This window comes from Eleutherodactylus coqui, chromosome 1, assembly GCF_035609145.1.
Source record: "Eleutherodactylus coqui strain aEleCoq1 chromosome 1, aEleCoq1.hap1, whole genome shotgun sequence".
NCBI classification, from domain to species: Eukaryota; Metazoa; Chordata; class Amphibia; order Anura; family Eleutherodactylidae; genus Eleutherodactylus; species Eleutherodactylus coqui.
The window spans coordinates 159,962,967-159,989,897 of record NC_089837.1 but is presented as its reverse complement, the minus strand read 5'-3'; the positions used below and the strand labels follow the sequence as shown (position 1 = coordinate 159,989,897).

Here is a 26,931-nt window from a genome sequence, read left to right as displayed (position 1 = left end):
GGAAGGGGCGCTGTTACCGCTGGGGCTGCCGTGGGGAACGGGCGCTGTTACTGCTGGGGCCGCCGTGGGGAAGGGGAGCTGCTACTGCTGGGGCCGCCGTGGGGAAGGGGCGCTGGGGCCGCTGTTACCACTGGGGCCACCGTGGGGTGTCCCTGTTACCGCTGGGGCCGCCGTGGGGTGTCACTGTTACCGCTGTGGTATGTTTACACGTGGCAGTAATTACCGTGGCAAATTCCGCAGCATTTCCACATCCAAAAAGAAGTCAAAAGCTGCACACTGTCTATTTTGAAGCGGTCCTGTCCTTTTTATAATGACGGAGGTGAAATCATACGTTGTGATAAGCCCCACCCCCTGAAGTGTTGGCACTTTGCGATAAATAAATGGGTTTTGGGTTGCAGTTTGGACACTTGGTCTCTAAAAGGTTCGCCATCACTGTGCTAGTGGTATTCTCACAGATTTCATTAGAAGAAAAACTGTGTGAGCCTCCATATAAAAGGTACAGAGTGGGTGAAAAGAGGTTCACGGGTGCCAAGTATTTGCTTGAGCGCTGAGGTCTTTGATTAACTGCAGCAGTTTGTGACGTGCCGAAGACAAGCTGACTGCAGCCTGTAAACACAGATCCAGCATGGAGGACTGAGCTGCCAGTGAGGGAGATATGGGGACCCAGGAAAGGTGAGTTTATTATTTTCGGGCATGGGGAATTTTTTTTTTTTATTGTCTTGGACAACCACTTTAAAAGGGGTTATGCGGTCTTTAAAAATGTATTAAAATCAGTTACACATATTTAGGCCACTTACTAATTGCTTTCTAATTAGTAGATATTTCATTTTGCCGCTCGACAAACATGTCATGTGACTTGGCTGCTACTGTACATTACCTGGATCAGTGACGTTTCATATTCTAATCATGTGTCCCTTACAGGCTAGAATAAAAAACTTCACTGATTATGTGACCTTGCCGTTACTGTAATGAGGCAGGAGGGAAGAAATGAGTCAAGGTTTTGTACTCTGAGATCAGTGTAGCTAGCCAACCTGATTGAAGATGTGATTGCAGTTACCCAATATGGGACATTTCTCTAAAAATGTATTTGCATAATGTGTATTCATTGTTTTTTCATACAAATCGAAATTTTAATGAAAATTTCTTAATTGAAGATGTGATTGCAGTAAACAAGGCAGCCACAAAGGTTTTACAAAAACACTGACTCAGAAGACACACGTGAGAGTCATTAGTGAAGCCTGAAATACCCTTTAACCCTCTTCTAGCAGATAAACCCTTTACAAGCAGTTGTTTCCATCTCCCCTATCTCGGCTATAAAACACACAACAAGATTAGATTACATGGGTGATTAATTCCTATAAATATTCAATAAGTAAAGTTCAAGCTCCATTTGGAGACAAACATATTTTTACAATTTGTGCTTTGCTGATTCGCTGATCGTTAGGGTGCGTTAGCAAATTAATTCACCAGATTTGATTTTCATTTTTGATGAATTTATCATGTGAGTCTCCCATTCTATTCTGTGTAGCAGCAAATCTGCTACTCTACAAAATGGTAAAAGTGACGAATTAAGTCGCTCATTTTAGAACTACTAGGTCCTTTGTAAGAACACAAATTACATTCAGATAACCACTTACATGTCATTCCAATTTCAAATATCAGGGATTCATTGGGAAGTTTCACACCATTAAACTCCAGTTTGGTCCCATTTGCTGCCATCAGATCATCGGTCTTATCGTCATTGAAAACTCCTGTGAAATCATGTACATTTTTAAAGCCAATATACTACAGAGCACAAGGTAACGTATTTACAATACTGTACATAAATACACTGTAACAATTGAAGAACTGGCAGGATAAGGTATCTTACCCAGGAGACCTTCTGTTCTGTTCCTGTAGGTAACATCGAACATTGTGATAAAGTTCAAAGCTCCCTGGTCAGCAGAAACTGTAATCGAGATCCCACCATCGAATGCGGCCTGTATTTCATCTCCGCTTGTCTTCTCTAGTGTTATTTTGCTTATATACGTCACATTGTCTAGAAAGATTTAATGTATGTTAACAAAGTGTAATCACAGAAAGCAGGATTTACATACTAAATGTAACAATGTTATTTGACATTTATCATAGGACCCCTAAGTTGTATTTGATATGCTTTAGCTAAATCTTTGTTCTAAAGATATACTACTATAGAAAATGGTCAATTGTCCTTAGCTGAACCCAGCAAACAAATATCTAGAATCATGTTTCTGCTGCGGCGTGCTGGAGGCTGACATATTTTCACCCTTTAGAAACGTAACAGTTTCACTCAAGGCAAAAGATAATCTTAATATACGCAGCTGAAAAAGAATATTCTGAATGCTTTCCTTTTGTACTTTTTTAAATCAAACAAAACTATTTTATTTGGGAAAAAGTTGCAGTCAATATAAATAATGTGGAATGTTATCTTACCTGGTAAAGTATATTCAGTACCATTGAGTTTCACAATAGTTGAATTGCTTCTCTGAAGAATCCACTCAATCTATACAAAAAGACAAGTTATGAAAATGTTGTAGAGTGATACAGTCACTATGATACAGTATGTTTACTTTGTTTCCTGTCAACTTTGTACAACACATAGCGTGCAAACACTGTATAAGTGGATACTGTACATAAAAAAGCCAACTTTACCGTTGTCTGATTTTGAAATATTGCAGCTAGGCCCACAAAGTTGGTTGCCTGTGTGCCATTGCCAGCCCTAGCAGTACGCCCCTGAAGCCTGAAGATAACTGTGTCATTCTCATCTTTGACATTGGCCAAAATGAACTCTCCCAAGCCATTGAATGTATATTTTACTCCATCTATTGTGTCGATGTGGGGGTCACCAAATAAGGAGCCTATGTAAAAACATTAATGTATTCAGTTTATCTTTAGAAAAAGTTTCAAAAATAACAGATTGACAGCTGGGTAGCCTCATGCTACTTATACTCACCAAGACCAGGTGGGATATATCCAGAGCAATAATCATAAGGTCTTCTCTGCCGGTATAAGGAACATAGAGATGAAGAGCCAGAGTATTTGCAGCAGTTATTATAGGGATCAACTTCATATTCTGTTTGGACAATATAAATACAATTTACCGTAACATTCTGTTTTTTGACAATTTAACATATTATATGTCAAAGTGATATACCATATGCCATTATATCTTAATGATCTGCTAAAAATCTAGAAATGTATCATGTTGTAAAGAACATAACTTTCTTATGTGAGTAGCAAAAAGCTTTAGGGCTTAGTCAGACGGGCGTTTTTAGCCGTGATTTGCGCATGCGCATGCGTCCGGCGATTTTATAAAACCATTGCTTTGCAATGGTATCGGACACATGAGCGCTTTTTATGCGCTCGTCCGATAAATTATAGAACAGAAATCGCAGATCGCACCTATCTGCGATCTGCGATTCCTGTTCTCTTCTCTATATGCGCTCAATGGGGCCGGCGGCAGCAGTGCCGACCCCATTGAGAACATATAGAAGATAAATCATTCTTCTCTGCCACAGCTGTAACAGCTGTGACAGAGAAGAACGATGTTTGCCCATTGAATTCAATGGAGCCGGCAATACAGCCGCTCCATTGAAAGCAATGGGCTGCCGGCGTGCGCGGGGTGAATTGTCGGGAAGGGCTTAAATATATAAGCCCTTCCCTGCAATTCATCCTAAAATGTGTTAAAATAAAAAAAAATTGTATACTCACCTTTCCGCTGCAGCCGGAGTCCAGCCGCCGCCGCTGTCAGTTCTCCTGAACTGCTTCTCGGCACTATTCAGCCGGCGGGGCTTTAAAATCCCCGCCTGCTGAATGGTCTGCCTCTGATTGGTCACAGCCCTGACCAATCAGAGGCAGGTTTCACTCACACACCCATTCATGAATTCATGAATGGTTGAGTGACTGCTGCCTCTCAGCGCTGAGCCAATCAGGGGCAGGTCTGACTCACATCCATTCATGAATTCATGAATGGGTGTGAGTGAGACATGCCTCTGATTGGCTCAGCGCTGAGCCAATCAGGGGGCAGGTCTGACTCACACCCCCTTCACACCCACTGCAGGACGGCCGCGCGGAGCTCCGGCTGCCGGGAGAAGGTGAGTATATATATATATTTTTTATTTTTACACATTTTAGGATGAATTGCAGGGAAGGGCTTACATATTTAAGCCCTTCCCGACAATTCATCCCGGGCTCGCCCGCAGCGCATTGCTTTAAATGGAGCCGGCTCTATTGCCGTCTCCATTGAATGCAATGCGCTGGACAGCTCCGGCCTGTTTCTAATGAAACGCGGCTAGGAGCAGATTTTCGGGCGATTTGCGCGCACCGGTCACGCGATTTGCGGATGCGCATCCGTCATGCGATCCGCAAATCGCGTGAAAAAACGCCCGTGTGACTAAGGCCTTAGAGTCAAAGACATAATTCATTTAGGAATATCTAAAGAAAAATATAATGTGGTCTGCAGAAACTGTAGGGCAAGTGTCAGAAAAGCTAAAGCTAATAATGAATTGAGGCTTGCAATAAAGGCCAAAAGCAATAAAAAAGGATTTGGGGGGTATGTCAAAAGCAAAAGAAAAGTCAAAGATGCTATTGGATGCTTACAAAATGAAAATGGTGAATTAGTTGAGAAGGCTGAACTTTTAAATTCCTATTTTGTATCTGTTTTCTCTCAGAAAGTATATGTAACATCAACTGATCATCCCAGTGCTATTGGGCGAATAAAAGAATGCAGGCTCTCTATAAGCAGAGAGATGGTGAGGGAACACTCAGCTAACTTAAATGAATTTAAGTCTCAAGCCCAGATGAATTACATCCTAGGATACTAAAGGAAGCAGAAAAGGTAATTGCTGAACCACTCGCCATAATCTTTGAAATTCCTGGAGAACAAGAGAAGTCCCAGAAGATTGGAAAAGGGAAAATGTTGTTACTACCTTCAAAAAAAAGGAAAAAGGTGGATCTAGGAAACTACAGGCCTGTGAGCCTGACTTCTATACCGGGAAAGATCTTTGAACAAATTATTAAGCAACATGTATGCAAGTACTTGGATAAAAATGGAGTAATTAACCAGAGCCAGTATGGGTTTGTAACAAATAAATCATGCCAGATGAATCTAATTTCTTTCTATGACACAATCACCAACTGGGTTGATCAGGGAAATGGGGTGGATATAGTATATCTTGACTTTAGTAAAGCATTTGACAATGTTTCTCATACTATAGTTATTGAAAAAATGACCAAATATGGGATTCACGAGGTGGATTCACAACTGGCTGAGTGATAGTACTTAAAGAGTGGTCATAAATGATTGCACATCCAAGTGAAAGAATATATCAAGTGGGGTATCACAAGGCTCTGTCCAAGGCCCAGTGTTGTTCAACATTTTTATAAATGATCTGGTGGAGGGAATAGATGGGAAACTGATCAAATTTGCCGATGACACAAGGCTAGGAGGGATAGCTAACGCTAGAAAAGAGAGAGAGTATTCAAAAAAATCTAGAAAAGCTTAAACAGGGGGCGGCGACTAACAGAATGGTATTTAAATGCAAAGTCCTACATCTGGGCAAGAAAAATGAAAAAAAGCACATACAGAATGGGAGGAATTGGGCTAAGAAGCAGCACATGTGAAAAAGACATCTGTATACTAATAGATCATAGACTGAACATGAGACAACAATGTGATGCAGCAGCCAAAAATGCAAACACAGTTCTGGGATGTATTAAGAGAAGCATAACTCTTCCTTCCTCTACTCTTCCTTAGTCAGACCTCATCTGGAATACTGTGCCCAGTTCTGGGTACCCCACTTTAAGAAAGACATAGACAAACTGGAGCAAGTTCAGAGAAGAGTTACCAAGATGGTGAGCTGTCTGCAAATCATGTCCTATGAGGAATGATTAAAGGATCTGGGAATGTTTAGCTTGCAAAAAAAAAGAGCTGAGAGGAGACTTAATAGCTGTCTACAAATATCTGAAGGGCTGTCACAGTGCAGAGGGATCAGCCCTTTTCTCATTTGCACAAGGAAAGACTAGAAGCAATGGGATGAAACTGAAAGGGAGGTGACACAAATTAGATATTGGAAAAAAACTGACAGTGAGGGTGATCAATGAGTGAAACAGGTTACCATGGGAGGTGGTGAGTTCTTCAATGGAAGTGTTCAAAGGCTGGACAAATATCTGTCTGGGATGATTAAGTGAATCCTGCACTGAGCAGGGGGTTGGACCAGATGATCCTAGAGGTCACTTTCAGCGCTAACATTCTATGATTCATTTCCATCAATGTGTATTATATTATTATTACCTTTGTACTGCTTTCTTTGTGCCTGTAAGTTGTTTCTATACTCCCATGGTGTTGGTAAATATCTTTCTTTCTCTCCATAGGACAAACTGCCCCAATAATTGTAGTAACATCTTGTGCCTCCTCCATACCATGTTGAAAATGCGGTCTGAAAAGTGTTGTATGAAGTATACAAATCTGAGAGAGCAAAAAAATCAAACTATTTAGTGAAACATACAGATGCAGCAAAATTTAACATGACTCAACACATTAAAATAACTTTCTGTGCCACAGTTTATTAGCCTTTTCAATTGTTTTACAATGGGTTTTATCGTGTTGGGATAAAATAACAATAGGTTTTAAAAGGCTTATGATAAGATAACTTAACACTAAAAGTTAACCAGTCAGGTTAAACTTTGCTACATCTGTAAATCATTATTTACATTTTAATGGCATTTGATACCATCACTTCTACTTTTAAATGTTGTGTCACTTGAGGGCGGAGCCTGACCGCTGAGGAGAATGGCCGTGTGAACCCACTGCTCCCGCGGCAAGACTCCAGCACAGGACCCTCAGCAGCTACTAACAGCGCAGAAATGAGGAGGACCGGGAAGGAAAGAGGCACGGAACCCTCAGGGACTCCGCGGGTGAGCAGAGGGCAGTCCGATATGCAGAGGTACCTGAAGGAGAAGAGCTATCGTTCCCCGCTGTTCCCAGCCAAGATGGCGCCGACTCAGCTATCGGCTGCAGCTCACAGTAAGGAGGGGGAGGAGGGAGCTGCCTCGGACAGTGAAGATAGTGAAGCAGTGTCTAAGGGCTTCATGAGAGACCTTAGTCCTATTATGACAGAACTGGGAGAAATAAAGGAGGATATTAAGCTTCTGGGCAGGCGAGTAGAAGATCTGGAGACTTCTTCATCCGCCATCATTACACACGCCACAGAAGTTGCACGCACCCTGCAGGAACACCAGAACCAGATTAACAAAGCCCTCTTGATGCAGGAGGACTTAGAGAATAGGAATAGACGCTCTAACGTACGCATCAAGGGGCTGCCGGAGTCGTGAGCGGCGGACTGCCTTCACAAGGTGACTAAAGAAATTTTTGCACTTCTTCTCGGTGCAGAGAGGGCAGCCCCCATTGTGATCGAAAGGGTGCATAGAGCCCTTAGACCCCTCCCGGCTACCACAGATCCCCCACGGGACGTCATCTGTAAAGTCCTCTCCTTCCAGGACGCTTTCGCTATCTTGAGGGCGGCCAGAAACCACAGAGATCTGAAATACTCTGAGGCTCCGCTACAGATTTTTCAGGATCTGGCCCTGTCTACTCTGGCAAAGCGCCGCCTGTTCCGCCCGCTCTTAGACGCCCTGAGAGAAAAGGGGATTAAATATGCCTGGCTGTTCCCCTTCGGTTTGGGCATATCTCACAAGGGTCGTAGGCTGAATATCCGTGATCCGGAGGACCTCCAGGCATGCTGGCAGTTTCTCGAGATGGAGCCGTTGGACCTTCCTTGCTGGCTCCCTCTTCCGGAGCTACCAAAATTCACAAACCTACCATCTCTTACAGATTGGAGTGTAGCCCCGCCGGCCAAATCACCCAGGAGCAAGAAGAAAAAGAGCCGAGACCCCACCCCAGCGGGAGAATGAGGAACAATACCAGCCCGCCCGTTGTCGGGGCAAGAAATTTTCCTTATCCAGCCTCGGTCTACGGAACCGGAGCTTTTGTACCACTGTTGGCTTGATTGAGTCCAGTTCCACGCCGGGTTAAAGGCGAACTTTGGGCCCAGCTCCCGCTTATACCTTCCATCGTTCGGAAGTATCGCCGTTCCGTTGGTCGACCCCCCGCGGACTCATGGGTCCATCAGTCTTTGATTATTATGTTGTTCTTCCACCTGTGATGCCTCTACTCTTTCCTCCCGTCCTACCAACTTATCTATGTCATATCTCTTAGACATGTTTTTGCTGTTAACGTTAAAATGGCCCTTAGGAGTCGTCCAGGGCAGGTTTAGTGCATCCCGGCTTCCATCTGGTGAGCTTGTGAGCCCCAGTAACCACTGCAGTGGTGGACGCCGTCCTGCACACCACCCCCTCTGACCGTCTCAGGACAAATTGGTCTTTTACAACTTTAATACCTAGCTTTTCATTGCAGTGTAAGTATCCCCTTTGTGTCTCCCGCTCTCCCTTAGTGTTTGTTCCTAACTCTTCTCCCTTCGGCTTCCCTTTTCCACCCCACTGATAAAGTGCATTTTGTTGTGCTGAACATTCTGATTTCCCTTACAACAGCACGCCTCTGGGACCTTCGATGCCTCCTCCGCCACCTGCTGGAGACGACCGCTTCCGCCTTTCCTCGTTCAACGTGAGAGGGCTCAATTCTCCCTTTAAAAGGCACAATGTAGCACAACTTCTGAAAAAATACGGGACCAAGATCGCCTTCCTACAAGAGACCCACTACAAGGAGGGTAAGTGCCTATCTTTGCCGGGCAGACAGTTCCCACAGGGCTTCCACAACCCCCACCCGACATCAGCTTCTAAAGGAGTTTCCATTTTATTTCACAGGTCCTCCACATTTAAGTGCGAGGCACAACACACTGATGGAGAGGGTAGAGCTATTTTTCTAAGAGGACGCCTAAATAACTTCCAGATTACCCTGGCCAATCTATACACTCCAAATTCCAACCAAGTGGCGTGGCTGGTGGGGCAGTTGGAGATCCTTAGGGAATTCGCAGTTGGGCCCATTATTTTGGGAGGGGACCTGAATCTCACTTTAAACCCCTTGCTCGACTCATCAGTGGGTCGCTCCCAAATATCGCACTCTAAATTGAGACGCCTGCAGCGATGCCTCTCGGAGATGGGTCTGGTGGATGCGTGGCGCCAATGCTCACCCTCCGCCAAAGACTACACCTATTTCTCACATGTTCACGCCTCCTTCCAGAGGCTGGACTATATTTTCATAGCTTCCTATTTTCTCCCCCTGCTAAGGGACTCCTCTATTGCCCCCACCACGGTGTCCGACCATGCGCCGTTACACGTGGACCTAAGACCTCTCTGCTGCACCCCCCGGGAGTGGAGATGGAGGTTGAACACCTCCCTCTTAGACTCCGCTGAGGATAAAGATGCGATTTCCAACCAACTAAAGGAATTCTTCGAGCTTAACGGGGGCGGCGACCAGTCGGCCCCAGTGGTGTGGGAAACGCATAAGGCCTTTATTAGAGGAGTGTTGATAGCCCTCGGTTCTAGAAAAAAGAAAAGCCAACAAAAAGATATAGACGAACTACTGAAGCAGATCGCAAAGTTAGAATACACTACCAAACTCTCTGCTAGCAAGGAAAACCTCTCCAAACTCTCTGCTATCAGAAAGGAACTAAATCTCTGTTTAGAAACAAGATTTAATAAAAGATGCCTATATCTCAAGCATATAGCCTTCGTCCAGGATAATAGAGGCAGCAAATATATGACAGCCATGATCAAGAAGGCCCGCACCAAAAATCAAATTGACTCAATAAAAACCCACTCAGGCACCCGAGCCACTTCCTCCGCCGATATTGCAGCCGAATTCCAACACTTTTACTCCCAACTCTATAACTTACGCCCGCAATTAGACCAAAACGAAACAAACGACTTTAACAAACAAATAAAGGACTTTTTAAAAAAGCTATCCCTCCCTAAACTAGATTCGGAGACAGCCAATCAACTTCTGGCCCCAGTAACGGAAACAGAGGTTGAAGAGGTGATAAACTCCTCTCCCTCGGGAAAGAGCCCAGGTCCGGACGGCCTCCCCCTCACATACTATAAAGTTTTTCGCAGCACGCTAGTGCCGCGCCTCACAGAAATGTTCAATGCGCTCCTGAATGGCGGTGGACTTCCGAGACAGACTCAAGAGGCCCACATCACTTTAATTTTGAAAGAGAATAAGGACTCAGAGATGTGCGGCAGCTACAGACCCATCTCCCTCATTAATCTGGATGCTAAATTATGGGCTAAGCTTCTCGCCAAACGCATGGAAGGGCACATTCCTGACCTGGTTGATAGGGAACAGGCCGGTTTTGTGAAGGGGAGGGAGGGGAGGGACAATTGCGTTTGCGTCCTACACGCAATGCACTATGCCCATGAAAAAAGAATCCCTCTCGCGTTGGTGAGCACTGACGCCGAAAAGGCTTTTGACAGAGTAGATTGGCAATATATGAAATCTGTCTTACTCCACTTTAACTTCCCTCCTTTGTCGCGGCCATCTTCTCCCTGTATGCCGAGCCCTTCGCCCGACTGAAAATAAATAATATCCTCTCCCCCCCCTTTGAAATAAAAAATGGCACTCGCCAGGGTTGCCCTTTGTCCCCCACCTTGTTCATTCTGGCCCTGGAGCCCCTTCTCCAATATGTTAGGCTGGACCAGGAGATACGGGGACTAACAGCAGGAGACTGTACCCTATCCACAGCCGCCTTTGCGGACGACATCATATTTCTAATTACTAACCCTGAAACGGGACTCCCCAGACTCACTGCTTGTTTGGAACACTTTGGGTCTCTCTCGAACTTCAAAATAAATTTTAACAAATCAACGGTCCTCAATGTTTCAATCCCAAGGGCCCGCTGTGCGAGCCTGATGTCTGACTCCCCGTTCTCCTGGTCCAATACTGCAATAGACTTTCTGGGAGTGAAGTTGACAAGGAGGATAGACGATCTCTTCACAGCCAACTTCCCCCCACTAATTACCAAAATCAAAACTTTACTACATAATTACGATCTCCCCTATATTTCCTGGTTTGGGAGGAAAAATATAATAAAATCCTATATATTCCCAATAATTCTCTACCAGATCCGATCTTTACCGATCCAGCTCCCAACAAATTTTTTCAACACTCTCCGCAAGATGATCTCGAAGTTTATTTGGAGACAAAAGAGCTCCAGATTGCCCTACAGCCTTATGATAAGGAGGAGGGAGGAATGGGCCTGCCGAGCATCTCTGACTTCTATATTGCGTCTCACATTAGCTACTGGTCGAGACTGACCATGCCATCGGGAGACCCTCTTCTGTTTCGGATGCTCACTGCCATGTACGGTCCCTCTTTGTTGGATACCTTGTGGTTCCCCAAAAAAGCCGCCTACAGAAACACGAAATATAATATGCTCCTGAGGGGACCTTGCAGGGCCTGGGACTCTTTCGCAGAGATATTGGCTCCGACACCCTCTCCGGTTTCCCCATTATGCTCTCTACCCAGCCTTATGGGCCTCCCGTCGGACCCCTGTACTGTCAGGCTCTGGCAAAAATTTGGCAGCAAACCTCTGAGTGAGTTGCAATCGCGGATCCACCTGAACCCCAGGGAGATAGTGGATTCTTTACTGCCCGGCCAGCCACTGCCCTTCCTCCAACAGGCCCAAATTGAAGGTGTATTTAAGGATTTTAGGAAGACCTTCATATCCACAAGGCCCCTCACAGCCTTCGAGAAGGCGCTGGGGGCGGGTAGCCCATCTTCCAGAAAAATCGCATGCCTTCGCAGGTTTTGCTTCCCGCCCTCCTCAACCTTTAAGCCGGCGTTCCTCTGCTCTTGGGAGAAGGAGCTAAATATAACCCTCTCCTCCACCGATACTCAACTAATCTTAAGGTTCGCATTTGGACTATCTTCATGCGTTATTAATCAAGAAGCTCACTACAAGCTCTTAGTTCGCTGGTACAGGACTCCGCAGTGGCTGGCAGACCACAAGCTTGCATCCACAGACAAATGCTGGAGACGTGAGAATGGCACAGGTTCTTACCTGCATATTTGGTGGTCCTGCCCACTCCTGTCTACCTTCTGGCAAAAAATAGCAGAATCGCTTAAAAGAACTCTACCCAACTTTACACTAACTCCAGAGGTGATGTTTTTGTGGAAGCCCTCGGGTGACTTTAGTCCTCTTAGGCACAGACTATTGGCACACGCGATCGACGGGGCCAAGGCACTTATCCCCCCCCTGTGGCTGCAGAAGTCCCCCCCACTCTTTGCACAGTGGAGGGACAGAATGGACCGGACCTACAACCTGGAGGAACTATCCAGTTGGTCAAAAGGCGTACATGAAAAATTTATTGAGACTTGGGGCCCTTGGCGTAGAATTCGCTCGGAGCTCCCCCTCTAACCCCCCACAGGAGGAAAGACGGAGGTCGAACTCTCTCTTTAGGTTTATCTTGAGAGGACCCCCCTTGGAGAGAGAATGCTCGCACAAGTCATACCACAACCCCCCCCCCCTACCCACCCTACTTTACCCGGACCCCCTCTCCCCCCCCCCCCCATACGTAAGTCATTGTATGTATTTTCGTCTGTCCAGACATGAACATACAGTTGTATAAAGAGCTAAACTGAAACATTGCTATTCGCCGTGAATCTCGCCTGCTAATTAGCCAGGAGTTGTATACTCTGGACATGTCTGTCTGTACTTTATATGTACCTTATGTTAAAACTGAATAAAACTTTGGATTTGAAAAAAAAATGTTGTGTCACTTCTAGCTATTGATGACCTATCTTCAAGATAGGTCATCAATAGCAGATCAGCAGAGATCTGCGGTTTGGGACTCCCAGGGTTCAGCTGTTTCCCAGGGTCAGTACCTGTGCAAGCAGCTGTTTTTCTGCCAGAGGCAGACAGCTTTGTAAATTGCGCAGTGGTCGCTGCTGGTACTTCAGCAATACAACCAGGGCTACTGTGCAATGCATGAAGCTGTATGCTTCTAGCAGAAAAACATCTCCATTCACACAGGCACCAGCCTGGGGGAACAACTGATCACCAGGGCTCACAAGACACGTATCCCTGCCGATCTGTTATTGATAACCTGTCTTAAGGACTTCGTCATCAATAGCTGGAAGTGGGAAAACCAAAAACTGACCAAAAAGTCACATGCAATACTTAATCCATAAAAACTACAGCTCAACCAGTAAAAAACGAGCCAAAGAAAAACTAAAAAACCTTTGAGGCTCCAAATATGTTAGCATATTTTTTTAATAAGCTTTTTTTAAATTATTTTTTTAAGGCCTCGTTCAGATGAGCTTCTTTTTGTGCACAAATAGCCACGCAAAAAGATTGTGTCTATTAGAACCAATGGTTTCCTATTGCAGCGTTTACATGAACGATTTTTAGACACCCAAAATACTCGCACCTGTAAAAGATAGGACATGCGTGGCTACAATGCACGCATCTAAGGTGTGGGCTGCGTGAAAAGATAGGACCTGACCTATCTTTGGTGAGTGTTGTACAGGAGTTCCTATTGACTCCTATGGGAGCTGGATTAACACGCAGCATGGACCACGGATTGTGTAAACCAGCAAATTATGCATGGATATACCGTATATACCGGCGTATAAGGCGACGGGGCGTATAAGACGACCCCCCAACTGTCACCTTATACGCCGGTATTCAGTGGAGAAAAAAAAAAAATTTTATTACTCACCTTCCCCCGGCGTCCTGTCGCGCTCCGGCAGGATGTCGCTCGCTCCGGCAGGCTGTCGCTCGCTCCTCGTCCCCGCCGCAGCATAGCTTTCTGAATGTGGGGCTTGAAATCCCCGCTTCCAGAAAGCTAATACACACGCCGGCAGCCATGACATCATTGAATGGCTGTGATTGGCTAAAGCACACGTGGCTTCAGCCAATCACACTATTCAATGACATCATTGAATGGGTGTGATTGCTAACACGTGCGCCTTCAGCCAATCACAGCCATTCAATGATGTCATTGAATAGTGTGATTGGCTGAAGCCACGTGTGCCTTAGCCAATCACAGCCATTCAATGCTGTCATGGCTGCCGGCGTGTGTATTAGCTTTCTGGAAGCGGGGATTTCAAGCCCCGCATTCAGAAAGCTATGCTGCGGCGGGGACGAGGAGCGAGCGACAGCCTGCCGGAGCGAGCGACATCCTGCCGGAGCGCGACAGGACGCCGGGGGAGGTGAGTAATAAAATTTTTTTTTTTTACACTTTTTTTTTTTTGTATTACCGGCGCATAAGACGACCCCCGACTGCAGAGCAGATTTTTCGGGGTTCAAAAGTCGTCTTATACGCCGGTATATACGGTACATCGCGCCTTTGGCTTTGATGATTTTTTTGCGTGGCTATTTGTGCGCAAAAAAGACACTTGTCTGAACGAGGCCTATATGTGGTAAAACAAAATAAAAGCTATATACTATTAGTATTGCTGTACTGATAATAAAGTGAAATTGTTGTTTTTACTGGTGGTCACTGATCACCATAAAAACAAAGCCGAAAAGCAATAGCAGAATTGTGGGTTTTTTCATTCCACCTCACTCGAAAATTTTAAATGTTTTTCAATACATTATATGGTACCATTAAATAATGCAACTTGTCCCTCATACAATGATAGATACAGAAAATTAAAAACAAGATATGGCTCTTGAAAGGTAGTGATGAAAAACCTCAAAGAAAGAAAAAAGAGAGATGTAACCAGAAGGGGTTAAACCAATGCTATACTGTGTGTTTGATAAGATTTCACACTTAAATTACAATTTACATACATTTTTACAGTTTGTAGCAACATGTACATTTTATATGAGCAGTTATGTCCTGTAGAAGTATTTTATCTTGAATAGACAAAAATGCGAGGTTCATTTAAAGTTTTGGTCAGTTTAAAAAAACTGTGCTTTTCATCATATGACTTGCAGTTCTTCTTTATACATACATATATGATAAAATGTACTTAGTAATATAAGGACTGACCTGTACTTTTCTCTGGAAAGCCGTAATAACTTAGACGATGTGCTGATGTATAAGAAGTATCAAATGTAGCTTGATTGTAAGAGCAAGGGCATGGCCGAGTGTGATACATCCAGTATGGATACACATCCATGTCTTTGTAATACCAATTCAAACATTTCTGCCTATAGTTTGTTGTGGCGGCTGTGTTGTATTCCAGGCGATAAGCCCAATAACCTGCTTTCTCTGCCATAAGAAAAACCAAGATATGAAAATATGTTTTTAGATAGAATTATAAATGCAGACAGGACAGCTACCGGATATATACTTTGTGAATGTATATTTATATAAAGCAGTTTGAGAAAGTATATATAAAAGACACAATTCAATGTGCATAGAGTTCAGTCCTGTCCACTGTATGCAACTATATTGCACTCCATGTAACAGCATACACTGCCTTCATGTGGCACCATATTTTCCTCTAGAAATAATTGTACCTTCACAGTATGACATGTGATGGACCATGCCAAGATTTCTTATTGGTTCTTAGAGAATCCCTGTCAAAAAATCTTACAAATATTCAATAAGTGTAAAAAGGTACAGTCTATGCTGTCCATAAACGTCTATAGACAGCAGAGGGAAGGGGAAGAAAACTGAAAGTTACAGGCACAGCCTGCAGAGGGGGAATGCTGTGATAAATGCAAGATATAAATCATATAACAGGTCACAGAATGACCAGAAATTATGCTACTTTTCAGGGCACACGGGGCAGCTTATTCTGAAAACTCATCTGAAAGTACATTCATTTTAAAGAAATGAACTCACTTGTATTCTGTCCTATGTATTGATCTGGAGTATATCTTTTCGGGATATCAAAAGAGTCAGTTTGTGGGTCATTGTATGCTGGAAAATTAGCATGAGTTGGTCTGTATGAAGGCTCCCCACTAAAGCCAAAGACATAAGAAACAATTATTATAGCCATAGTGATAATGTCCCAGGTAATATAACACCATGTGATAACTGTACATTTGAGTTTTTGCATTATACAAGGAATATCCTAAAACTTGTTTTGGGTCAAATAAAATTACTTGCAATATCTACATTGACACTAATATTGCTGCCTGAATCACGTAGACATATTTTGTGAATAATTAGCTGTAACACCAAGGTATTTATTAGATTAATATAAATATAGCCTGTTTACTAGTATTCCCATTATTCACAGAAACAGCTAGTTATTTTCAGAATATTTGTGACAGATTATATATACATATACATGTATATACACACATGCACGCATATATATGTGTGTGTTCATATAAACATTATATATATATATATATAATTAATCACCTGGGTGGGTGTGGCTGCAGTACAGAAAAGCTCATGAGTTTCTAAGCTCAGTGACCACAGCAGAGCAAGCCATGGTCCATTGCTGGCGTACCACTAGGGGTCGCAATATGGAGCATACTGGTATAACACGCTATCTCCTGTATATAATTATATATGTACTACTGGTATAAACTATACATCCTGTATGTAGTGATATCGACCATGCTGGTATACCCTGGTATATCATTATTTACAGTAGATGTATATCTTATATCAGCTGTACATATATAATTATATACAGGAGATACCCAGGTAAGGGCTAATGCACATGACCGTGTTGCATGGCTGCGTGATATGCCATGAATGAAGTCAATGACAGTCAACATACTTTTATTGATCCATGCACACTGGCGTGTAGACACTGCATATCGATACACAAGAAATAAATCGCAGTATGCTCTATTTCTCTGCGTTCATACACAGCGTGAGCCCTATACACTTGTATGGGCTGCGTATGATATGCTGTCCATACGCAATAGATTGCATATGAGCAGCGTTTCCATGCGCATCTCCGTCTGAACAGAGCAGGACATTAAAAAAAATTGAATCACACTGAGCCATTAGGGTGGATTCACACCTGTATTGGGGATTCCGCTTTTCTGTTCCATTCAGGGAGCAGGAATGAGGAATCCTTGCAGCCAAACGACTCAGTCTCTGGACAGAACCGAATGGCGTCGGGCCGACTCCATTGACTATAATGGGTTCTGTCCACTTTGCGTCCAGCTGCATTTGGACAGAAGAAAAAGCGCTGCATGCAGCACTTTTTCTTTCAGTATTTTGACATGGATCTGTGGCAGAACCTCCAACTGGAAGTTCCGACACAGATGTGAAACTGGGCTTACACCAGCCTGAGGCCGGAGAAAATCGCGGGAAACAAATCGCGGCACGTCCTATCTTTGAATGTGCCCTCATATCACCCATTGTTTTCAACAGGGCCGGCGGCATCATCACACCACTAGGTGCACGTGAATCCTATGCGATGCAAGGTCTCCCCATTGTTAACAGTAAGACATATGACGCGATCCTCCGGCTCGCTACTTTTCCGAGAAGTTTTGATATAAAAACGCTTTGCATCCATGGGGATAACGCATACGGCCCGATATCGTGCTCACCCATATAAAGTTAGCCTATGGGGGCTACAAACAAATTTTCACGAAGTCCAGGAAATGAGTCATGTTTGGAAAGATTATGCCAAGGGGCTAAATCATGTATGTAAATTAGTTTTGCAGCCGTTTGCAGCACAGTAGAGGAAGAGGTGGGGAGGACCAGAGCTAAACTTTTGCACCCGGGCCCCTGAGTCTTTAATTACACCCCTGACTGCTGGAGTACGTGATACTGGTTGAATAGCCACAAACCTGACAGGGGTGGACGGACGCTCAATTGACACCCTGGAAGGATATGAAGTGATGGACTTTATGCTACGTGTTTGAGGCACTAGGCCTATATGATAGACAGAGTTTAAAGTTGATGGTATTTAGTGGACAGATGAGCAGGCATTTATTTGTATCGACTCCGTAGAAAGTTGTGGAGAACAACAGGGCTAAGATCCTGTGGGGCTTCCAAATATGGGTCAACAAACAGGTACTGGCCAACCAACCAAACATCATCGTAATTGACAAGGACCAGAAGATAGCAGTGATGATAGATGTAACAGGTCGGTGGTAGTAAGAGCACTTGGGGCTGTGACTCGAAAGCTGGGGGAATGGCTCCACCAAATCCCAGGAACAACATTTAAGCAAACTATCCAGAAGAGTGTAATACTAGGTTCAGCTAAGATTCTGCGCAGAACTTCAAACTAGAAGTCTTGAGGTTGAGGAAGACACATACCACCCATAGGGGTGAGAAAACTAATTATGTATACATATATAATGATGATTATAGTAACTATATGTTATTACAGTATATAACTTTTCTTTTTGTATTTTATTCAAACTTTTACAATTGTCATAAATTAAACTTGCCATAATATTTTCATAAATAGCCACCCTTAAATAATAGTAAATTGAGTGTAAGGCACACATGTAACTCACATTGAAGTTATACATACAATGGAAGCAAAGCTCTGCTTGGTAAGTATCAAAGAGCTATAATGCAGAAGCAATATACCTGAAGTAGCCCATCTTCGGTAAGTAATCATCAGGGAGTGAGTAGTATCTCCATTTCATTTCTCCATCTGCAAATCGCATCAAGCAGAAAGAGTAGATGCCATCTGTGACTAACACAGCCTGATAGGTGCTTGTCTACAATAGAAATGTTGGTTAGAACAGCACAGTAGGTTGCATGCAGTGGATACATAACCATGCATTCATAATAAGACTAGGAAAATGTAAAAAATACCCAATCTTCCTTAGGAGACTGTAGAACGTGTACAGTATGTGCTGTGAGGCCCTGAATTGTGGTAGAAGTATGCCACAAGTATAAATGTTTCTAGACAAATGATCATTCAGTCAGGTTGCTTGGAGAGCTGCCTAGAAATAGTTTTTTCTTAATCACTTTTGCCTTTTCTGCTTTTTAATACATTGAACATTATTGCTATATACTTTTTGGTTTTAGCTGAGAACCAAGTCACACAGCTGAATTACTGGATCTAACAAAAAACAGCTTAAGGTCTCGATCTCCTATGTGTGCGAAAAAAATGCGGAGATGAAAGAATCCTCTGCCACAGCCGTCACAGTTATGTATTTTTTTTTCCAGCAGCTAGGGGTTATTTTCAGGGAAGGGCTTATATTTTGAGCCCTTCCCCAAAAATTCCAGTGGGGGTTGTCTCCATCCCATTGCTTTCAATGGGGCAGCAGCAGTGCCGGCCCCATTGAAAGCAATAGGACATCATCATGCTACTCTGCCACAGCTGTGACAGCTATGCCAGGGGATTCTTTCATCCCCGCTGTAGTCCCCTCAACACTGAACACTGTGACAATTGTAATCAACAGTTACAGTAGCACACAAAAAAACCCACCCAAACAGGGTGAGGTGGATAAACTGAAAGTTTTCAGTCCGCACCACAAGACTCCAATAGCAACCTGAGAATAACTGGATATAGTGGCAGCATGAGTGTTCAGTGACTAGGGGACTCACCGTAGGGATTAACTGTACCCTCGGGGAGTCCCCTCATCCCCACGGTGACTAAGTGGTTAATAGCGGGACATTTAAAAGGTGCTTCTGGCCAGAAGCACCTTTTAAATGCCCTGCTGTAAGCAGCAGGGAAGCTATTCCGTGCACAGGAGTTTCCATTCATGATTTGACATGAAAAACAGTTATTTCCTATCCACAGGATAACTAATAAATGTCGAATCAATGGAAGCCCTAACTACCCTCAGAATCCTTACACTCACTAGAATGGGGTTCCTAAGTACAGCCAAGCACTGTATGCAGCTGTTTCCATCAGCCTCGCAGACCTCAAATAGACTGGCTGCAGGCATGCTTGACCACAGCCGTATTTAAACTCCTCACCACTGTTATGTATTAAGGAGGAACAGAGTACCCCAGACCCCCTGATCTAGTGAATGTGAGGGCTCACACTGATCATACATTTATCAGCTATCTTGTGGATAAGTGAGGAACACCTTTTTTTCTGGAAGAAAACCTTTAGGACTGGGTTCACACTACATTTTAAGGTGCACCCAGCCAATCAGGAGGCTGGAATCGGCACACGTGACGGGGGCGGAGTTATGTGATGACGCGTAGAAGGGGGCGGAGCCAGAATGCCGCTTGTGCCGGACCGAACAGATGGGAGAAGACCCTTCTGCGCAAGCGCGTCTAATCGGGAGATTAGACACTGAAATTAGACGGAGCCATGGAGACGGGGACGCCAGCGCAGGGAAGGTAAGTGAATAACTTCTGTATGGCTCATATTTAATGCACGATGTATATTACAAAGTGCATTAATATGGCCATACAGAAGTGTATGACCCCACTTGCTTTCGCGAGACAACCCCTTTAATATATTATTTATACTGCTCAGAGAATGCAGTGAAAAATAAAAAACATGCCAGAATTATATATTTTGTTAATCTTGCCACTAGAAAAAAATGGAATAAAAAGCGATCAAAATTTTACATGTTCCTAAAAATTTGATAAATGAAGATTAGAGTTCATCCCACAAAAACAAGGCCTTCTAGAGCTCTGGCAATGGAAAAAAATAATAATACGGCTCTTGGAATGTGGAGACACAAAATCAAACCTTTAAGAAAAAAAATGTTTTTAATGTACAAAAATAGCAAAACATAAAAAAACCTGTATAAACTTGGTATCGCCGGAATCGTGTGACTCAAAGAATAAAATTATCACATTATTTATTCTGCACACTGAACGCTGTAAAAATGAAATCCAAAAAACAAATGGCAGAATTTTTTTTCCCTCCAATCTCCCTACAATTTTTTTTTAACAAACATATGCAATACATTATATATACCCAAAAATGATGCCATCAAAAAGTACAACTTGTCCCGCAAAAAACAAGCCCTCATATGGCCGTGTCAATGGAAAAATGAAAAAGTTATGGCTCTTGGAACGCGACTGCAAAATTAGTTGAAAGTAAATGATTGGCCCATTTAAAAAAACTCCCCTGGTGGTTCTGACAGGGTGGTAGGAAACCTACCACTCAAGGGGTTAATGCTAGGCCTCAGTGGAGGATGTAAGAGTAATCAAAAATTGCTCCTATGGATGTGCCAGCTATAGGGGAAAAGTGTGAAATAAGAAAAAAGACCATGTAAATGACCCCCAGAGGTCTTATCTAATGTCATAGGGGACATAGATTGTAAAATAATAGTTACAAAAATAGTTTAAAAAAATTCTAGAATAAAATTAAAATTTATACATAAAAGAAAAATGACCAACTGCCGACGCCAACCAAAAACGTTGTCATATGCACCCTGTAATCCAAAACTACGCATATTATTTATCAAAACATCTGAAATAATAAACAATTATGCTAGTATAAATATATTCATTTAAAATAAAAGCTAACTATAAATTTAAAAAAAAATAATTTTTTAGCTTTTTACCCACAATAAAGCTAAAAAACAGGGGAAAAAAAGTCAGTGAAAATAGATGTAAAAAATAGTCCTATATGTCACGGAAAAAACCCTGCAATAATAATTTTGGAAAAAAAATAGGGTAAAGAAACCACTACATGGGTAAAATCCCCAAATACTGTCTTGTACTTTAAAAAATAGAAAAATAAATCTTTTTATTTGAATAGCGCCACCTTATTCCGCTGCACTTTTTAAGTAATCTATTTATTACCCACCACCAAGCTGGGTACTCATTTAACCGACCCCGGCAGGATGGAAGGCTGAGTCAACCTTGAGCCGGCTACCTGAATCAGGCGAGGATTGAACCTGCAACCTTCAGGTCGTGAGCAAGAGAGTAGGACTGCATTTCTGCTGCTTTAGCACTCTGCCCCACATGGGGTGAAACATGAAATTCCACAATTTTGAGGGTTTTATTATTTATATTCTGTTTTTACGACATAAATCATGCAGTATAAATAACATGTTTAATTTGCTTTGTGTGTCTATAAGATTATGGTGATACCACATTTACATGTTATTTTCCTTTTACTTCCTTTACACAGTAGGAATATTTTTTTACTTCCCTTCTTCACAGCACCATAGATAGACGACAAATGTTGGGACAAGATTAAAAATTAAAGTGGTTGTCCAGGGTTAGAAAAACATGGCTGCTTTCTTCCAAAATGTGATTGTTCCCAGCAAGAGAAACCAAGTAATCTTGTAGATATGATACCTTTTAATGGCTAACAAAAATACATGATGTAATAGCGAGCTTTCGAACCAACGCAGTGTTCTTCTTCAGGCTTAAATGGATTGGATCTGAAGAGGCATGGATATTTATACACACTTATAACATACATACTTATGACAAGGCACAGATATGGATGTGATTGGTTTGTACTTAAAAGGAATTCTGCAACAGCAAACAAACTTTTTTGTCTAGGCACTGATAGCGGAGTGAAAGTTTTATGGTCCCTAAATTACTGTTGGGGGGGAGAGGTTGTCAGGCTAGAAATGCTACAAGAGGTACAGAAACATTTTAGCTAAACTGATAAGGGTGTGGAAGTTTATGGTCCCTGAATTACTGTTGATGGGGGTCTTATCTGTGCAATAAATGTCTCACACTTCCCATTCATGCATAAATCCTAGGGAATATCTTAACCCAGTATTCAGCGTGTCAAAGGTTGTTTCTTCCAAACACAGTGCCACCCAAGTCTGTGGGTTGTGTCTGGCATTAAAGCTCAGCTCTCATTTGCTTCAGTTGAGCTGAGCTGTGATACCCTACACAACACTAAGGACATGGGTAGTGCTGTGTTTGGAAGAAAGCTGCCATGTTTTTCAAGATGGAACAATGCCTCTACAGTGCGAGCTATTGGAACGCAGCATTCTTGCAAGTCAATGTCAGACATTTTAACAAGCCATGTAACAATGACTGGAAGTATAAAACTGTTTCAGAGTTTTTCCCCTCATCAGTGTGCAGCAGGTTGCTGGCTTGGCTAGTTGAGAGACCTATGACATAGGTCAGGAAGGTTATGGTTTCTCTTTAGGATTACCCAGAAGAGCATGCATGGCCATATAAGTCTAGCGTATTAAAAAGCATGCGCACATGTGCGGTAGCTTGTAGTTATCTTACCTCAGAGGGATTGAAAAAATATGAAGGAAATGGCAGAACCTGATCCCAGGTTATCTTTATGGCCCAGACAGGTTTAAAAGTCCCAGGAAGAGAAGAAAAATATGTCTTTATTTCAGACTCAAGCTTGTCTCTGAAATCTGTGTTTTGATTGGGTGAAGCTTGGAAGTCGTATGTCTGTGAAAACAAAGAGAGGAAGTGTTAGATTGAAAGATGTAGAAATGTTACTTTTAAAAGAAAAAGTGACCGGCTCTTCAGTTTATTACTTTCCTAGCCTTTGATTGTTGGGACCTTTAATTGAGGGGACAGTAAATAGCTTATAACACTACAAGGCTACCTGCACACGACCGGGTTGGATTCTGCATGCGGGAGTCGGCAGTAAAATCCGACCCTCACCGCGTGTACCTGTCTTCTTATTCATTTTCATGTGTATTGCGCATGGTTAATTGTAGTTGGGCTGCGGGTCAGACAGCTTCCATTGACTTCAGTGGAGGCCGCCTGTGCAGAATCCGCACTAAAATAGAACATGCTGTGATTGTTCCTCCGCTCGTGGAAATCACAATTGGTTTCTGCGGGTGTGCAGGAAGAAGCATTTTTCCATAGCATGTTATAAACGTTATTTGCTGCGGATCTGTTGTGCGGATGCCGACTGCGGATCCCGCAATACAAATTCGTTCATGGGCGGGTGACCTTACATGTATTTTCTTTAACATCTCATCTTTCACAAGTTGATGCAATCAATAGTCACTATAGAATTAAGCAGACACCAGGTAACATGATTCTTAAATCACATACTTTGTAGAAACTGGGAATATATATATATATATATATATATATATATATATATATATATATATATATATATTAGTTTCTGCAAATATCTGATGTTCTACAATGTAGAAAGTATTATGGGGCATATTTACTTAGACCAGAATTTCATACAACGGTGTAAGGAATCTATATGCCAGCATCAGAACAACAAGTGTATTTGACACAAGCCTCTTAATATTTATCGAATCTGGTGGAACCTCCATGTGCCAGACTGAAACCTATATGATCTGTGAGCTGGCATAGGTCTCAGCTATAATTTATGCTAGCTTCTGGTGTAAATCATAGTAAATCCAACAGGCAGCGTGTAAGCATGCTTGCTAATGCTGGGCCCTACCACTTTTTGAAAAAGTGGCAGTGCCAATATTGAGGTCCAAAAAAGCCACAATTTTGCGGCAGGTGCCAAAATTGTGGCTTTTGACTGCCAGAAAACTGGAGTCAGAGTATTTTACATATGCCCCAATGTCTATTCATTTATGGCGTATTGAGATTGGAGCTTTAGCTCACCTGATAGTAAAGTTCCCCCATTGTGGAGAAATCTCCATCTGCCCAAAAGACGGCAATCATAGGAGGAGTAGAATAATCATCGTTGTGGAAGGAATTATAAGGATATCTCATTGTGTAAAATGGGTCATAAGACGTTCGACGAAAAATTATAACACCATTGTCTGTGAACTGTTGAAACAAAAATAAGGAGAAGTTACTTCATATAATCATTAAACCATAGAAAAACATGAAATGTATGTGTAAATGTGACCAAGCTTTGCTATTAGAGACCTGGAAATCATCATGATCTTATTTTATGGCATTTTTACACAGGTAAATTGCAATTGCTTTAAATTAAATTTGATGAAGTATTTTCTACTGAACAGAGTACAACTTTGTACTTTATACAATGAAGCACTGAACATGATCGGAGATTGAGCGCATATAACACTGTGGTAAACAGAACAACACATACATATATGTGAAACCGCTTCCCCGCCTACCGCCGCCGCGTCATATGTGATGCTGTGGGCATGTCATGTGACGTGGCCGGCGTGTCACATGACGCTGCGTCACGTCACAGCGTCATGCGGGACGTAGGACGCCAGATCCGCAGGTAAGTATTGGGGTCTCTGGGGGGCGCCGTCACGGCCGTGTGAAGCCGGCCTTATTCTGAGTATCACTGGATGCCATATTGCTTTTGTTTAAAGCCTATGGAAACCTTTGTGCATGAAAAATGAATGCACACATATCTTACTAAGCCTCTGCAGAAAAAAAAATATCTGTTTTTTTTTGCAGTGAGTTTTCCTTCTCAAGCATTTAGAAAGCATTATACTTGTATTGCAGGCTCTCCTACATTCAATTTTCTGGCTAGGTGTTCCCAGCACTGATCAGCTGGTCTCTCTCATGAATGCATAAAAGCTCAGCTTCCCCTCCCTCCTCCTCTTTCAGAGGTGGAGTAGCATAACCCACTGAATACTACACGGCAACGTTTCCATATATATCCTTGTTCTGGACAAAGTGGGGAATTCAAAAATCACACTACACAAGTCTGAGATGCGTCTTTTGTGGGCATGTGCAGTGCCATACACAGCTCAGCAGAGCATATAGGCTGTTATGTGTACAACGCTGTGGGGGACCCTGCAGAGTTGTACGCATACACCCATGTGAACGAGCCCTTTGGGTAACTTCAAATCAGTGTTGGAGGTTCAAATCGGATCCTTTATTACTGAATTTGCTAGAAAAAAAACTGGACAAAATAGTGCAGCATGGAGCTGTACTTCATGCTGCAAAATGCAAGACGGAAACCAAACAAATACCATTATAGTCAATGGGTCCGTTTGGTTGATCCACTTGGCTGGGGATGCTGCCCCTCGGACAGAGCAGGGAAACAGAATCCTTTAGCACTAATGAGAATGAGCCCTAATATGTGTAATGTATATGCATCTAATATGTAGACCTGAGTTATGTATGAGTATGTAGTGCAAAGGTATCAAAACACCTTATGGGTGCGTTCACACATGACAGATTTTGGTGCTGATCTGCAGCAATTTGTGAATGCACCCAAAAATGAGTCTGTCTAGCTTCAGGCTGAAGGACAGCACTGGTAGCTCAGTATTACTGTTACATTGAAGGGGTTTATTGACATTTTAACCCCTGAGGATGCAGCCCTTTTTCCCCCACTTTCTTTTTTTCCTTCCTACATTTAAAATATCATAACTCTTTTAGTTTATCAATCAACATAGATGACTGAGGGCGTGTTGTTGTTGTTGTGTTTTGCATGACAAGCTGTATTTTTCAATTGTACTATGTAATGGACCATATAATGTGCTGAAAAACTGTCTTGTTGGGGGCGTGGCCTGGACGCGAGCAGAGCTGGAAGCATAAACCTGTGCTCCGCTCTCCGATAGCCTAAAAAGCGGCAAAAAAAGCATTACCAGCTGCTCAGATATCTTTAGATCCTTACCGGAGGCTTCCCTGGGCATCATGCCGAAGAGAAAGTCAGCCAAAGCACCGCTGCAGAAGGTCTCCGACTTTTTCTCCTCCCGCGGCTCGGGACAGACTGAGCCGACAGTGAGAGAGATCTCCCCGGGGTCCGCAAGTCCCGCAAGCTCCGCTGCTGCCGCCGGAGCTGGAGAGGACATCGCAGGCACTTCAAATAGTGAAGAACTCGCAGCGATCGGCTTGAAGAGGCTGTCTCCTAACCAACAGAAGCCGGCATCTCAGCGCAGGGTGAGTGATGATGATGATGACAGTCCCGCCATTAATATCACAGCAAAAAACAAAATGGCGTCGCAGCACTCACACTCCCTGCATAACATGTCGGCATCCAAATCAGCTACACCTTCTAATAGCCCAGAAAAACAGAGACCCCGTATGTCCCCACATACCACCACCTGCAATAAGCTTGTACAAATACAAACAGAAGCAGACCCTATAAATGACCTCCCTTACTCAAGCCTTCCCGCATCGGAAGACTTTATCAAGAACATGATCTTAGCCCTGCGGGGCTCGTTACAGAAAGACATTAAAGCTCTTTCCAATACTTTTAGCGAGTCCATCCAAGAATTAGAGCAACGTACAGATCATGTCGAAAACAAGATAGGAGAAATAGCATCATCCCATAATAATCTTATT

General features: G+C 43.0%; 1 protein-coding gene across 1 annotated transcript in view; it reads right to left on the bottom strand.

The window, feature by feature from the left end:
* The window catches only part of LOC136631697 (mucin-like protein), an 87,005-nt gene extending 60,726 nt beyond the window's left edge, over positions 1 to 26,279 (bottom strand). Inside the window, exons 1-12 of the mRNA XM_066606016.1 lie at positions 26,232 to 26,279; positions 24,316 to 24,483; positions 22,984 to 23,157; positions 18,445 to 18,578; positions 15,772 to 15,890; positions 14,971 to 15,192; positions 6,311 to 6,484; positions 2,972 to 3,091; positions 2,671 to 2,876; positions 2,452 to 2,521; positions 1,871 to 2,038; positions 1,638 to 1,751 (exon numbers count right to left, since the gene is read on the bottom strand). Of these exons, the coding sequence (XP_066462113.1) occupies positions 1,638 to 1,751; positions 1,871 to 2,038; positions 2,452 to 2,521; positions 2,671 to 2,876; positions 2,972 to 3,091; positions 6,311 to 6,484; positions 14,971 to 15,192; positions 15,772 to 15,890; positions 18,445 to 18,578; positions 22,984 to 23,157; positions 24,316 to 24,483; positions 26,232 to 26,279 (1,717 nt within the window). The remainder of the gene's footprint in view (positions 1 to 1,637; positions 1,752 to 1,870; positions 2,039 to 2,451; positions 2,522 to 2,670; positions 2,877 to 2,971; positions 3,092 to 6,310; positions 6,485 to 14,970; positions 15,193 to 15,771; positions 15,891 to 18,444; positions 18,579 to 22,983; positions 23,158 to 24,315; positions 24,484 to 26,231) is intronic.
* Between the last annotated feature and the right edge of the window lie 652 nt (positions 26,280 to 26,931).